The sequence below is a fragment of the Malaclemys terrapin genome, chromosome 8 (assembly GCF_027887155.1).
Source record: "Malaclemys terrapin pileata isolate rMalTer1 chromosome 8, rMalTer1.hap1, whole genome shotgun sequence".
Classification (NCBI taxonomy): Eukaryota; Metazoa; Chordata; order Testudines; family Emydidae; genus Malaclemys; species Malaclemys terrapin.
Genome location: NC_071512.1, coordinates 55,648,990 through 55,662,700, shown reverse-complemented (window position 1 = coordinate 55,662,700; position 13,711 = coordinate 55,648,990). Strand labels below are relative to the sequence as shown.

General features: G+C 43.9%; 1 protein-coding gene across 2 annotated transcripts in view; it reads left to right on the top strand.

Moving 5' to 3' along the window:
* The first annotated feature begins 223 nt into the window (after nt 1–223).
* RGS8 (regulator of G protein signaling 8) overlaps nt 224–13,711 on the top strand; it is a 34,760-nt gene continuing 21,272 nt past the window's right edge. The window contains exons 1-3 of one of the 2 annotated variants that reach the window (XM_054038272.1): nt 224–321; nt 4,391–4,492; nt 5,252–5,313. In XM_054038272.1, the coding sequence (XP_053894247.1) occupies nt 4,401–4,492; nt 5,252–5,313 (154 nt within the window). In that variant the 5' untranslated portion in view covers nt 224–321; nt 4,391–4,400. Of the gene's footprint in view, nt 322–4,390; nt 4,493–5,248; nt 5,314–13,711 lie in introns of both variants that reach the window. The other variant, XM_054038270.1, reaches the window with a different exon arrangement.

Below are 13,711 nucleotides of genomic sequence, written 5' to 3'. Positions count from 1 at the left end.
GAGGAGGATGAAGGATGCAATAAAGTGTTCTGATCAGGTGGGCAATTCTGAAATCCCACCAATGAGATGTGTGAGCCGGCTCTGCAGTGTTAGTGTAGCCAAGCCTCAGTCTCCTGGATTAGGCTGCTTTAGTGTTTACTGGATGTGACACAGATAGGAGAGCTGCTGTCAGCTGTGCTGCTGCTCGGAGAAAGTGGGGAGAGGGAGGTGTGTCTGAGTGTGACTTTCTGCCTCTTAAGAGACTGCTCTATTCTCTCCGTAGAGCCTCTCCGATCACACAATTGGCAAAGATCCACAGGCCGTGAGGACAGGTCAAAGGCAGTGAGTATCTTTTCTCTGTCTCTATCTGTCTGTCTGGAATGCCTTATCCATGTTCAGTTCATCTGGCTTTCTACGTATATTGATGGATGTTCTTAATCTCTTGCAGTCTCTTTGGAAATCTCTGCTCTTCCTTTTTAAACCTCAGTATTATTAGTTTTCTCCCCTGGGATGGCTTCATTGTTCTTGTCCTGGGGTGACTCTACAATGTCATCTTGCTGAAGTTGGGTGCCACGATCAAAACAAACTCCCCCTCTTCTGCCCCCAAATAGCACCCTCAAAACATGCACCGGAAGATGCTGGCAATTCCTCTCCGCACTGGAGTTCTATTATAGGGCGCGAAAAGAGATGGGGTGTGTGGTGAGAGTGTGGGGGAAAGATCCATGGATGGATTCCGACTGGGACCAGTGTCACAGTCACAGGTTGGATTTATCAAGGTGTAACCAATTGGCTGTACCTGCAGCAGATAGAATTACTGGTGGGTTTAAAAGACTGGGGAAGAGAGAGATCACCAGAGCCTCAAGTTTGCCCTCATTAGCAATCCTGGGTCATTGCAGCAATGAAGAGAGAAATATGTTGGTCAGAGAGAAGTTCACCAGTGGTCAGCTGTGGCATCAACAGGAAGGGTGCTGTGATAGAGGGAAGGGAACATTGTGGACGATGGCGAGGGACAGTGGGGATGGGGTGGAACTGTCGTAAATCAGGAGCCCAGAAGAGTGCAGAGCATTTTCGTGGTAGAACTCAACATGTGGGGTTGTGTGGGAGAGGAGCACCAGCAGCTGCCCAGCTCTGCCCTCAATGACCAATGCCAGCATGGCAACAGGGAAGAAAAATCCTGGCTACTGGAATCCAGGAGATCACGTGCTTTGGTTTCACATGCGAGTGAGGTTGTGTTAATAAGGAAATTTAAAGGGGCTTAGGGAATTATAGGGATTGGTTTCAGCTAAAACACAGTGGAAGGCAGACTGTTAGGGGGGGGATTAAGGAAATGCACTCACTGGCATGTAATGCAATCCCTGCTCTATTAGTTTAGTGGGGAAGAGGCTTTGTGCATTTTTAATGTAATCAGGTCTTAAAATGGATGCTGCATTTAGCAGCAGTAGCCTTGGGAATTACTCAGGCCCAAAGAAAGTGGGCACCCCCCTCCTCCCCAGACAATCTCCTCTCTCTTCTGCTCCTTTCTCTTCTGCTTGGGTGCCTTCTTTGGGTAAGAGGATAGGGAGGTTACCAGGTGCTTCTCCTCTCCCATGATCACTAGGAAGCAATTATACGGTGTGCAACAGGGAGACCGTATCTACCTATTCTGTGTCCCGTCAGCTTGCTGCCTGGTGGAACCTGGCCTTCCTCCCTGGAATGAGATTCAGTCACAAGGCAGAGGAAAAGCTGGCCCTGTGCCAAAGGTCCATTTCCTTGGTTCTTTTCTCCTTCTCCTCAGCCATTCACAGGCTGCACAGGCTCCAAGAGTCCAAATGATTAGATGCATCAGGAATTATGCTTTTATATTGTGTGTGAATGTTTGAGCCTGTGGTGGTTAAAGGACCAGCCCCTATAGAAGCGTGAAGTCCTCGTGTTATTTTATTTACAGGTTAGTTGCAGTGCCAGCTTTTCCATGATGCCTGGTCAGTAACATCAACCATGACCTGGAGGGATGACAGGGGCAAGAAGTAGTTTGGTCTTAGCCACTTGAGTCCTGTGCTGAGCCCATTGAGCAAAGACTACCAATTGTGTTGAATGACAATGACATGTACTGTTATGTCAACTCCTGCCATTCAGTGGTGAGCTGAGACCACTAAACTCACTTCACTTAGACTTGAAGCTGGACTTGAACCTTAGTTCTGGGGATTAAAGGAGAGGTGGAAATTCCTGCTATGACCAACCCTCAACTCTGAATGGTTTTCACTGAAAATCCAACATTCCCTTCTAGGAGGCAAGAGAATTAAATGGGTTGAGAACAGCTGTCCCTCCTTTTACAGAGGATTTTTTGATTTTAAGGGACAGGACGTGAAACAGTAAATCCCTCCTCCCTGCAGTCTTATCTCCTGCAAACAGCACTGACCGCCCTACAAGCCAGCCAATTAAAGGGTTAACTGTAACCGGATGCCTGCATGGATGCCTTACTGATTCCATGGAGGTAACTGAAAAGAAATGATCCATTCTTCACCCCTTCCCACCCTGTTACCCTCTCCCTTGTCTGATAAGCCTTTAAGCTCATTCCAATGTACCTCTTCCCTTCCTGCCCTTCCCTTGCCTCTCCATTTCCCATGGATTCCATTTCCTTGCTTCCCCTCCTGTGTCCTTCCTTGGAAGTCAAAACCTTAGGCTCAATATTCCATCAAAAATGAGATCCTCCTTTTGCAGCAGCATCTCTGTCTTTCATGTACTGTTATTCCCTGCTGCAGTCCCTTGATCTCAGACATCAGAGAAATTTAACCAGCATTGCGGTAATGCGTGTCGCACCTCTGCTGAGCAATTCATGAGCCTTTCATAGAGTCTGCTGGAACAGGCATTGCAGGAAGGATGAAGGTTGTGGGTATCTGGAGAAAAAAGCATCAAAAAGCTTATAGATTAGACTCAACAAGAGGGTCTGAATGAAATAGCATCGGAGTCCTCAACATAGTTGAGTGATGGCATTTTACAGGGAATGTTTCTGCATCAACGTTTAGAGTCCTTGTGGAATTTTGTCCTGAGATCTTTGGTCACATGTCCATGTTTTGATGTCGTCCAACTATGCCTGTAACTAAGGATCTCAATATTTTGCAATAGCTAATGCTACCAGCTGTCCATATTGTGCCAGGGAGATAAGCATTGCATTCAATTAATATTTAATTTGCTCTAAAACTATATTAAACATGCATAATAGGAACTATCTGAGTGTGATAAAGAAAGAAAAAAGGTAGGCACGATGCAAATTGGCTCAGGGACTAGCACCAATGTATTCAGAAAAAATATTATATATGGAATGGAAGAATGTTGTGCTTCCCTCTGCAGTCACGGAAAGCTTTATCAATCTGTTTTGCAGAAGAGTTAAAAGAAGAGGGTCTTTCCAGGTCAGGGTTGGGTCCAGTAGTGGAAGATTGTGGGCTGAATTATTGAATTCTCCAATTCTCATCCCCAGGAGAAGGTGCTCTTATTTAGTGCTGGGAGAATCCATTAGCCAAGATGCTTTTCAGGTTGGAGAGGGGAGTAATGGATTATGCATTTCTTGCTCTTTCAAACCCTGTTGTAAAACTATTAACCAATATTTATTTGTTTGAGAGGGGACAGTACCAAAATAGTACTGTTCCTGTACAGTGGCAATTGCTCTCACCTTCCTGTTTGATGCCTCTGCACCCAAGTTTTCCCAGTCAGATTGTTATGTAATAATTGTATGTTGTGCACGTGTCTCTTACCCCACTGGATGGCTGGGAATGGTTATGAGGTGGGAAGGGGTGAAATCTATGGAACATGTTTTAGAGAGTAAATGATAGAGTGAATCCTTGCACAGATAAATCTGTAGTGGATGAAATTTATCTCTAGTCCACTAGTCCTGGTCACTCTGAATTTACAGATTCCATCCAGAATCCTGCCAGGCCTTTATGATTCTGTATTAGAGGGTCATTTGCAGAGCTCACCTGCTCCCTCTCATCCTTTATGCCCCCCTAATTGCAAGTTCTCATGGTATTTGTGCCATTTGCACTGGTGAAAAGTGGTGACTGATTTTTGGCACAGCTGCCGAGTTCTCCCTTCTATCATCCAGAGAAGAGCGCCACAAGAAACCATTCCAAGCCTGTGGCCTTTCACACACCGATTCACCATTCTGACCTCCTACTGACTTGTGAGCTACAAAGCAAGGGCTTTAATTACTGGAGACTCTGCTCTGATATTTTAGTCCTATCTGCCCAAACAAAAAACCATCCTAGATATCTCTCAGCCCTCATTGAAGATGTTTGGCTAAACCCTCAGAACCCCTGCACGGGGGCCTCATTAGATACAAAGTCACTGAGATCTTGCATTGTACAACTCTGTCTAGCCTTGTAATTGTCACCTTCTCTGGTTCTCCCCTACCTGCACCCCTATCCCTTATTGATTACAGGAACAGAGGGATGAGAACTCGCCTTGGATGCCTGTCTCACAAATCAGACTCATATAATGATTTCACAGCCATTCTTCCGGATAAGCCCAACCGGGCTTTGAAGTGAGTATAGATGCACCATTCTCCTTCCCTTTCTAGTTGTATTTCCTTCCTTTCATTGTACTTTGTAAGCTTTGAACCCCAATCCCTGCAACTGGAATTGGTTTTAGCGCTGAACATCCCTGAAAAATAATTAATTTAATCTTTTGAGAGCAAGCAATGAAAAATCTCCAAATCTTTGGAGATCTGCTTGTCCCGAAAAGAAGATAGAAACCCAAGGAACTTGAAGCAGCACCAACTCTGTTAGAAAATACTTGCATCATGGATACATTGGGGCAAATTCTCAGATAGAACATGCATACCACCTCCCTGATACAAATGGGAGTTGTGTGCATTTATCTGAGGACAGAATTTGGCCCATTGTTATTACAAGTCTAAATATAAGCAGTCATCTCTGCATAACAGGTGATCAGTTTCTTCAATCCATAGCACTATTATGCTCTACAATACTGGAAGCATTTAACTGATATGCTAAGTCTCATTATTAAAGTCAAGAACAAACAGCTTTATTGAATGTATCCAGCGTGCGTTAAGGTCTAGCTAAAACAACTAAACCCGCACACCGCAAAGTGTCCTGTATCAGTATGCACTAGGACTTGTGTAAAAATTGGGATCAATTAGTCAGTGATTGTCTTTACTTTGGTTGATAAAAAGTCCTGGTTTAAAAGATCTGGTGTCTTGTCCAGCCCTTCCCAGGCAAGTTGCACCAGAAGGCTGTCTGTAATAGACTATGTGTGATTGTCACTTCCTTTCTTTTAGAAGATTATCAACGGAAGAAGCCACAAGATGGGCAGATTCTTTTGACAGTCTCTTGTCCCATAAATGTGAGTAGAAATCACATTCTACCTCCATCCTCTTTCACAAATATTTACTGTAGTTCAAATGTGAAGAATCGTATTAGATGGCACAAGGACCCTCAGTGGATCTCCACATAACTGTCTATCTTAACCATCCATAATTAGGGCACTATCACAAGAACATGCTGGGAGGGAGTGTGTACTATAACACTAAGATACACTGTGGCTGAAATTTTCAAACCCGCCTGGGGGATCTGGCTGCCCAATTCCCATTAATGTTAATGGGAATCCAATGGGCATTCAAATCCCCTATGTGACTTTGAACATTCGAGCATATAGCTTTGCTCACTACAAAAATGACATATTTTAGTTATTACAGGGTATAACCTATAGTTAAACATACATGTCTGAATGTTCTACAAACACAAACTATACAAAACCATGTAATCATCACACTTCATACCACTAAACAGATCAATCATTCCAATTCTCTTTATAAAAATATTATTCTGCTCCACCAACGCATCCTACTGGGAAGCTATGGAATTCTGATATCATGGAATGTAAGATGGGACTGCATCCTTTCAAAATCTTTTCTACACCTTTAACAAACAACATATTAAAATAAGCAGTGTATATCAAGGATGCAGATAAGAACATCATCAAATCTCTGAAAGAACAAGGTAGACTGGTTCACACCAGTACTTTCAAGCACAATTACCCTTTCTGCTGGAGGTAAGAAGAGAAATACATTTGACTTTCAGATTGATAGAGAAATGCGAGGGTTATAACTAGTAATTTCTTAAGTGAGGTTGTTTTTCTTGTGGTTTGTTTTTTTTTTGTTTGTTTTGTTTTTTTGGCAAGGATAGTGAAAGTACAAGAAATAAATTACAGCTGAATTGCAATTAACTTGTGGCACTGAATTAAATCTGAAAATGTAATTTAGTTCTAGAAGTGATTTTTTAGCATTTAAAACACATGGTCATTTAATTCCAAAATTGAGAGTAGATGCCTGATCTCCTTCCAAATGACAGCAAACCTTCGAAGGGTACTAAGTGTCCAAGTGGTTTGCCCTGGTAGTTCTTTGCTCCAAATTTGGGTGGACACATACGTGAAACGTGTTCATTCATAACTTTACTGAATCTGCAAAACTTCTACCCAACTTCTGTCTGAAAATGCTACCAGGCAGAAGTGGTGCTTTGGCAGAATTATGCTGGAAAACTTGTTCAACATGAGCTTGCAGTATGTCTTGTGCTAGACTATGCTGCTGGTTTCTCACTTTAATGGACTTCATTGTTTGTTAGATTTTTTTGTTTATTTATTTAATTAACATCAAAGGGATTTCTGCCTGGAGAACTTTAAATGTTGACTGGATGACATTCTTAGTGAGGCTCTTTGAACGTTTTCTTGACAGGTATATTTTCAAAGTGACTTAAACTCTATTTTTATGTTTAACCTTTCAGTGTGTTGGATTAAACAGTTTTTTCCATCTCTACTACAGTTACTGTCTTTATCTCATTTAAATTACACAGATTTCCTCAGCTTTTTAGAATCCCATGAGACTCTTGTTACTTAGTATCTTCGAACTGAGGCATTGTACTCCTACTAGATATTGTTGATTAAAAAAATAAATAAAGCTGATAAGCAGGTCCTCAAGGAATCAATTCTGAAGCACTTAGAGGAGAGGAAAGTGATCAGGAACAGTCAGCATGGATTCACCAAGGGCAAGTCATGCCTGACTAACCTAATTGCCTTCTATGATGAGATAACTGGGTCTGTGGATGAGGGGAAAGCAGTGGATATGTTATTCCTTGATTTAGCAAAGCTTTTGATACGGTCTCCCACAGTATTCTTGCCGGCAAGTCAAAGAAGTATGGGCTGGATGAATGGACTATAAGATGGATAGAAAGCTGGCTAGATCTTCGGGCTCAATGGGTAGTGATCAACGGCTCCATGTCTAGTTGGCAGCTGGTATCAAGCGGAGTGCCCCAAGGGTCGGTCCTGGGGCTAGTTTTGTTCAATATCTTCATTAATGGTCTGGAGGATGGCGTGGACTGCACTCTCAGCAAGTTTGCAGATGACGCTAAACTGGGAGGAGTGCTAGATATGCTGGAGGGTAAGGATAGGATACAGAGGGACCTAGACTAATTAGAGGATTGGGCAAAAGAAATCTGATGAGGTTCAACGAGGAAAAGTGCAGAGTCCTGCACTTAGGACGGAAGAATCCCATGCATTGCCACACACTAGGGACCGAATAGCTAGGCAGCAGTTCTGCAGAAAAGGACCTAGGGGTTACAGTGGACGAGAAACTGGATATGAGTCGACAGTTTGCCCTTGTTGCCAAGAAGGCTAATGACATTTTGGGCTGTATAAGTAGGGGCATTGCCAGCAGATCGAGAGACGTGATCATTCCCCTCTATTCGATATTGGTGAGGTCTCATCTGGAGTACTGTGTTCGGTTTTGGGCCCCACACTACAAGAAAGATGTGGAAAAATTGGAAAGAGTCCAGTGGAGAGCAACAAAAATGATTAGGGGGCTGGAGCACATGACTTATGAGGTGAGGTTGAGGGAACTGAGATTATTTAGTCTGCAGAAGAGAAGTATGAGGGGGGGATTTGATAGCTGCTTTCAACTACCTGAAAGGCGGCTCCAAAGAGGATGGATCTAGACTGTTCTCAGTGGTACTAGATGACAGAACAAGGAGTAATGGTCTCAAGTTGCAGTGGGGGAGGTTTAGGTTGGATATTAGGACAAACTTTTTCACTAGGGGGGTGGTGAAGCACTGGAATGGGTTACCTAGGGAGGTGGTGGAATCTCCTTCCTTAGAGGTTTTTAAGGTCAGGCTTGACAAAGCCTGGCTGGGATGATTTAGTTGGGAATTGGTCCTGCTTTGAGCAGGGGGTTGGACTAGATGACCTCCTGAGGTCCCTTCCAACCCTGATATTCTATGATTCTATATCCAATAGCATATTTCCATTTCAGAATGAAACAAGGGGGCAAACTGAGATTGTGTGAGCAGTGTAAACCAAGAGGGGTGAGAGTGTGTGGTGAAGGCTTATATTTCATGAGGGAATGGGCTGGGCTCCTTAAGGGGTTTACCCTGACTTTTTTTTTTCCTGAGCCCCATTGAAACCCCAGTGTTTTCGGTTGGGAATGAATTGGTGACTGTAAACTACTTTGAGATCCATGGATGAAAAGCTGCTGTATTATGTCACCAACAATAAGTCACTGAGAATATTGCTTCTGCAGCGAGGGGGAAAATATTAAACTTTTAAAAAACTCTTCTTTGGTCAAAACACAAAATATCATGGAAAACTTTTGTCAATATCCAATTTTTTTTGCCCATCTCTAATTTTGTCAGAGTCCCATGTTACCCTGAGCATAAGTTAGGATATTAAGAAAGGTAAGGCATGGAGCATACAAGAGTAAGCTTCTGTTACAAAAGCTAAGTAGATAAGGTTATATGTGGTGAAATTATAGAAATAGTTTCCTTTTTAGCTGGTTGATGTGACTCCAGCCTTAGAACATCATACAGTGGTCACCATAAAAATGTCAGCATTTATTAGCAGCTACCACACATGTAGCTGAGACACCAGCTTTCTCCCATATCTAGAATAGGAAGTCATTGTGGTAACTCTATGGTGTGTGATGAAAAAAGCTGAGTTTCTAATAATGGCCCCTGTAGAGTTACCCAGTGAATAGTGAAATATCAGTAATTTAATAACCCTCCTTTCCAGGGAATACTCTACATTCTGTTTTGTACCTGAAGCCTCTGGAATTGCTAGTGTGAGGGTCAAAACCTGCTCTCAGTAAAACTGATGCAAATCTGAAGAAACTCCATTGAAGGCAACTGTGTTACTCTAGAGTTACACCCATGTAAATGAGAGCTGTGCTTGGCCCACAGACCTTTGAGTGAAAGGGATTATCTTGTGGTAGTCATTGTAGGTATTTTCATAACTGCATTAAAAAGGCAATGGAATTGCCTAAGATTCATTGTGGAAGCAGAACAAAGCTTCAGTTATCTGCATTTTCCCCCCCATTAAGTAGCACACTTGAACAAACATTGTGCTAATGTCAGACAGATAAAGAAGTCCTGTATCTACTCTAGCATTTCTGTGTGACTATCCCCAGTGAACATTTTCAGCTAAGCGCCTACAGCTAGTGGCAAAAAAGGAGAGAACTAGATCAGTCAAATTTCCTTATGACTGCCTGTGTGAACAGTGTTTGCTAGCGTAATATCAGCTCATGCTCTGGGGCATAAGCTGATCACCAGCTGGGCTCAGAAAGAAATTTTCCCTTTGCTTTATAGTATTATGCAGGTATCACATTTTCTCTGAAGCATCTGGCATTGCTTCACTAGATAGACCACTGGTCTGTTCTGGAATGGAAACTCCTATATAAATTTCAGAGGGGTTAAGAATTAGTTATGGTTTGCTAATTCACTTGGAATAACATTGTTGGCTCACAATTTTCACTTGCCACAGTCAAAGATAAACCTGGAATGAGGTTTTGGGCCTCTTCAGACCAAACAATTCCATGATGTAATGGTGTGTTATGGCATAGACAGTGCTCAGGAATTGAATGAAAGAGGGGAGCCAATTCAAAGCTGTCCCTCCAGGGATATACTGGTGGGAACGGAAGGAAGCAGGGAGGTATTTTTCAGATCAAAGGACGGAATTAAATGTTACTAAAGTGATACAATCTTGAGACCCTCATAACAATTCAGTGGGTATTGCTAAGGTAAGGAGGTTGACACTGTACATAGAGAGTCAGTATTCTTTTTTGGAACTTCTGAACCTCTTGTTGCTACATACAATGAGACTACAAAGAGGCTGCAGGTGGAGGCATTCCAAAAAGGCCTCTAACAGAGCATCATGCAGTCTCTATGTGTAATATCAGGTCATTTACCTTTGTAAAATATCCACTGAAGTATGAGAGGCTGTTGCCTGCATCGCTTTAGTGAACTTTATAGTAACGTTTAATCTCGACATAATACTTTCAGGAGAGGGTCTCTTGAGTGGAGTCTAGGAGGACCTTAGATAAAAGGTGTTATGTTTCCAATAAAATCTGGTTCCAGAATGATACCAGAACTTAAGGAGATCCATTGCTCTCACTCTCTCCTACCCTCCCCCACAATCTCTACTCAGAACCCCTCTCTTTGGGGGGTCTCTCTGATTGCAATCTTGACCAGGAATCATGTTATTTTCTTAAATAATATGCAGCATTCTCATTCTGGACATGATTCATCTCTGCACCAGCATAGAAGCTACCACAGGGACTGAGGGGAAGCTGGCTTGTGCTTTTCCTATCCTGAGGTTGCTGCCTTGCAGCCCCCCAGTGCAGGTTAGGGCAGCCCTAAAGGGTATCTTACTAGTGTCCTGGCTGCCGTGGCCCCTATGGGACTTGCAGCATCTTAGGAAAACCCACGGCATTGAAACACTGAGACATACCCCCTCCCGCCCTGTTTTCCTGCACCAGGGGCTCTCATGGGGTTGTAGAACCAGTGGTGTCATCTCTGCACATGCTGGGGAGTTCAATTGTACCAGGTGTATTCCTGGCAGGGAAGAGAGCTTCTGGCTGCTCGGACGCCCTTTTAGGCCAGCTATGCTGTTACAAAGGGGTCATAGGTCACCAATGAATTAGTCCCATGTCTCTAGGGACTCCCAGGATGGGCAATGCCCTACTGGATAAAGGAAATGGAATGATTCCAACTGTCTAGTCTGCAGATCATATAAAAATACATCAGCATCGACACTGGTAAGTGATCAGGAATAAGGGAGGCAGCACAACTCATGTGCTTCCAATCACACACAGCTCTGCAGCAGGCATCTGGGGATAAAGTGTGCGACTCCCCCTCTGTCATTCTAACACTGCTTTAAAGGAACTATTGCCAACCAGTTAAGAGTGGCTGAAGTCTTAATTTTGTTGATACTTTCAGGTAAACAACTTAATGCCGCGTATCTACCTGCTGGAGACGCAGAGCAGTTCAGAAGCACAGGATCAGCCCGTCAGCTGCCCTTTTGCAGCAAGAGCTTTCTCTCCCCATCACAGAAAAACTTCAAAACATAATGCACAAATATTCCCTTGGTTTGGGGCTGCACTGGCCCAGGCAACAACCTTCTCCCAGGCAGCCTCAACCTTCTCAAGCCAGGAGCAACTGCTCCAAGGCCCCTCCCTGGAGCACCTGAGTTGCTATTAACTCCTTGTTTGCCAGGGACAGGATAGAGAGCTCTGCACAGTGTACAATAATGTCAAATTTTCATTTTCTAAAAGCAAGTAGTGAGGGAAAAACCTCAGGGAAGTGTGGTAGCATGAGAAGAGGATTCTGTAATCTATGCGACATGCTTTTAGTACATTTACCAGGAAGTGACTTTAATGTGTTGTTTTTGAACATCTTTTCCCAGTTTATGCCATTAAGGTTAATGATGACTCCCATGAGATGGGAGCTTGGTCTGGCCTGGAGAGTGTGTGTGCAGTAAGTGACAGAAGAGTAGCCTCTGTCTGTATCTCATGCCCAGGAGACATGGGCTGGCCAGCCAGATGAGATTCCTTTTGACAGTATGCCGGCGGAGATGCAAGCAATGGCGCATCTTGTTCTGCATCTCTCACGGGGCTGGACACGTGGCTTGTCATTTGTCCAATATCCAGCAGGACAAGCTGTCCTTAAACCCTCAATCTGTTTTCAACAAAGAGACATGGAAAAACCTTCATGTATGTTTCATTTTTAGTTTTGTGATGGTTATTTTTCCCTCCTCCGTATTGTGTGATCTCTGTGCTCTTCTGACATATATTATCCTTCTTCTGCCTTTTCTTGATCACTCTTTGTCCTTCTTCCCACAGATTCCCATTTCCTTCCGGCTCTTTTTGAGCCAGGACAGCACTGTACCAGCATTGTGCTACTGACATGAGTCTAAAATTCATCAAAATGATACTAGGATTAGAAATGTTCCTGTACCCCTGCCTCATTCAGCATCAGCTGGGCAGTATTTAGACCCCTAAGTGTCTAAATTCCCTTTGAAAATGAAACATAGGCATTGCAATGCTAAGTGCAGTAACACCTATATATCTTTAAAAATCTCAGCCTATGTCTTTGTTTCCTAGGGTAAGTGCCAATCACATCTATGGCATGAAATACAAACACTACATCAATAATCATTAACCTTCGCGTTCCAGCATTGGCTAGATTCCTGGGGATTAAACTGTCTGCCTGAATGACTTAAGCCTTTAGTTTTGGATCTTCTCAAGATGTTGAGGCCTTCCTTAGTTGCCACTCATCATTTACTAGCGTGCAGAGCTCCTTCTTTTCAACCCTTATTGCTCTAGTCAATCTACTCTCCATGTTCTAAGGGAAAGAACACAACATTGGTTGTGAGGAACTCGTTGAGTTCTAACTACAGCTCTGTTACTGACCTTGGGAAAATCCATGAACCAGCCTGGTTTACTGCCCCCATCTATACAAGGAAAGTAATAATACTTACCTAGTTCACAGATGAATTGTGGGGATGCATTAATGTTTGTACAGCACTGTAAATCAGTGACACACTACACATAAGTGCCAAATATGACAATTACTTAAAGCATACAGGGCTAGATTATTCTTTTAGGCACATCCCTGTGTTGGGAACACAGGGGGAGCCTTAGTACTCCGGGAGGATCTCGGAAAAAGATAATTGTCTGGGAAATAAGTGTATGTAGCACAATCCCTCCCCAAGATCTCCAGTGCACCTTACTGCTCTAGGGATCAGCATGAAGGTGGAGCAGGTACACAGGGACATAAACTGAAGTCCTTAGTGAGGCTGAGGCTAAACTCCCTCTGAAGTCAATGGGAATCATGGCCGAACTAGAAGTGAGTAAAACCCAAGTAATGACTTTGGGACCTGGCTTGTGTTCATGGGGTAAGAGTGAAAGAAGAATGGACTAGCCTTTTGTTGCTCTGCTCCAGGGCCGTTCTTAGGATTTATGGGGCCCTGCACAGTATTATTAAACTGGTGCCCCTACGCCAGGGCATTTGGCTCTGTGAATACTGGTGCTCCTATACTGCCCCTATGCCGGCACAACTGGTGCCCCTATGCTGGCGCATTCCGCTCTGTGAATATGGCCCCTGCCTTCTGCCTAGTAAGGAGACTGCAGTGCACTCTGGGTGTGCGGGAGCCGACCCGCTCTTACCTGCTGTCCCGGTCATAGGTGTGGACTCCGTGGGTGGGTGCTCTGGGGCTGGAGCACCCATGGGGAAAATTTAGTGGGTGCAGAACACCCACCTGTGCCAAGCTCCCATCCTTCCCCTCTCCCTGTGTGCCTCTCACGTGCCAGCAGCCCCATGCTTACCAACTCCTCCCCGCCCTCTAAGTGCTTCCAGAGTGCTGCGAATAGCTGATTCACGGCATTCAAGCTCCGGGAGGGAGGGGGGCAGAGCGGGGACAGGGC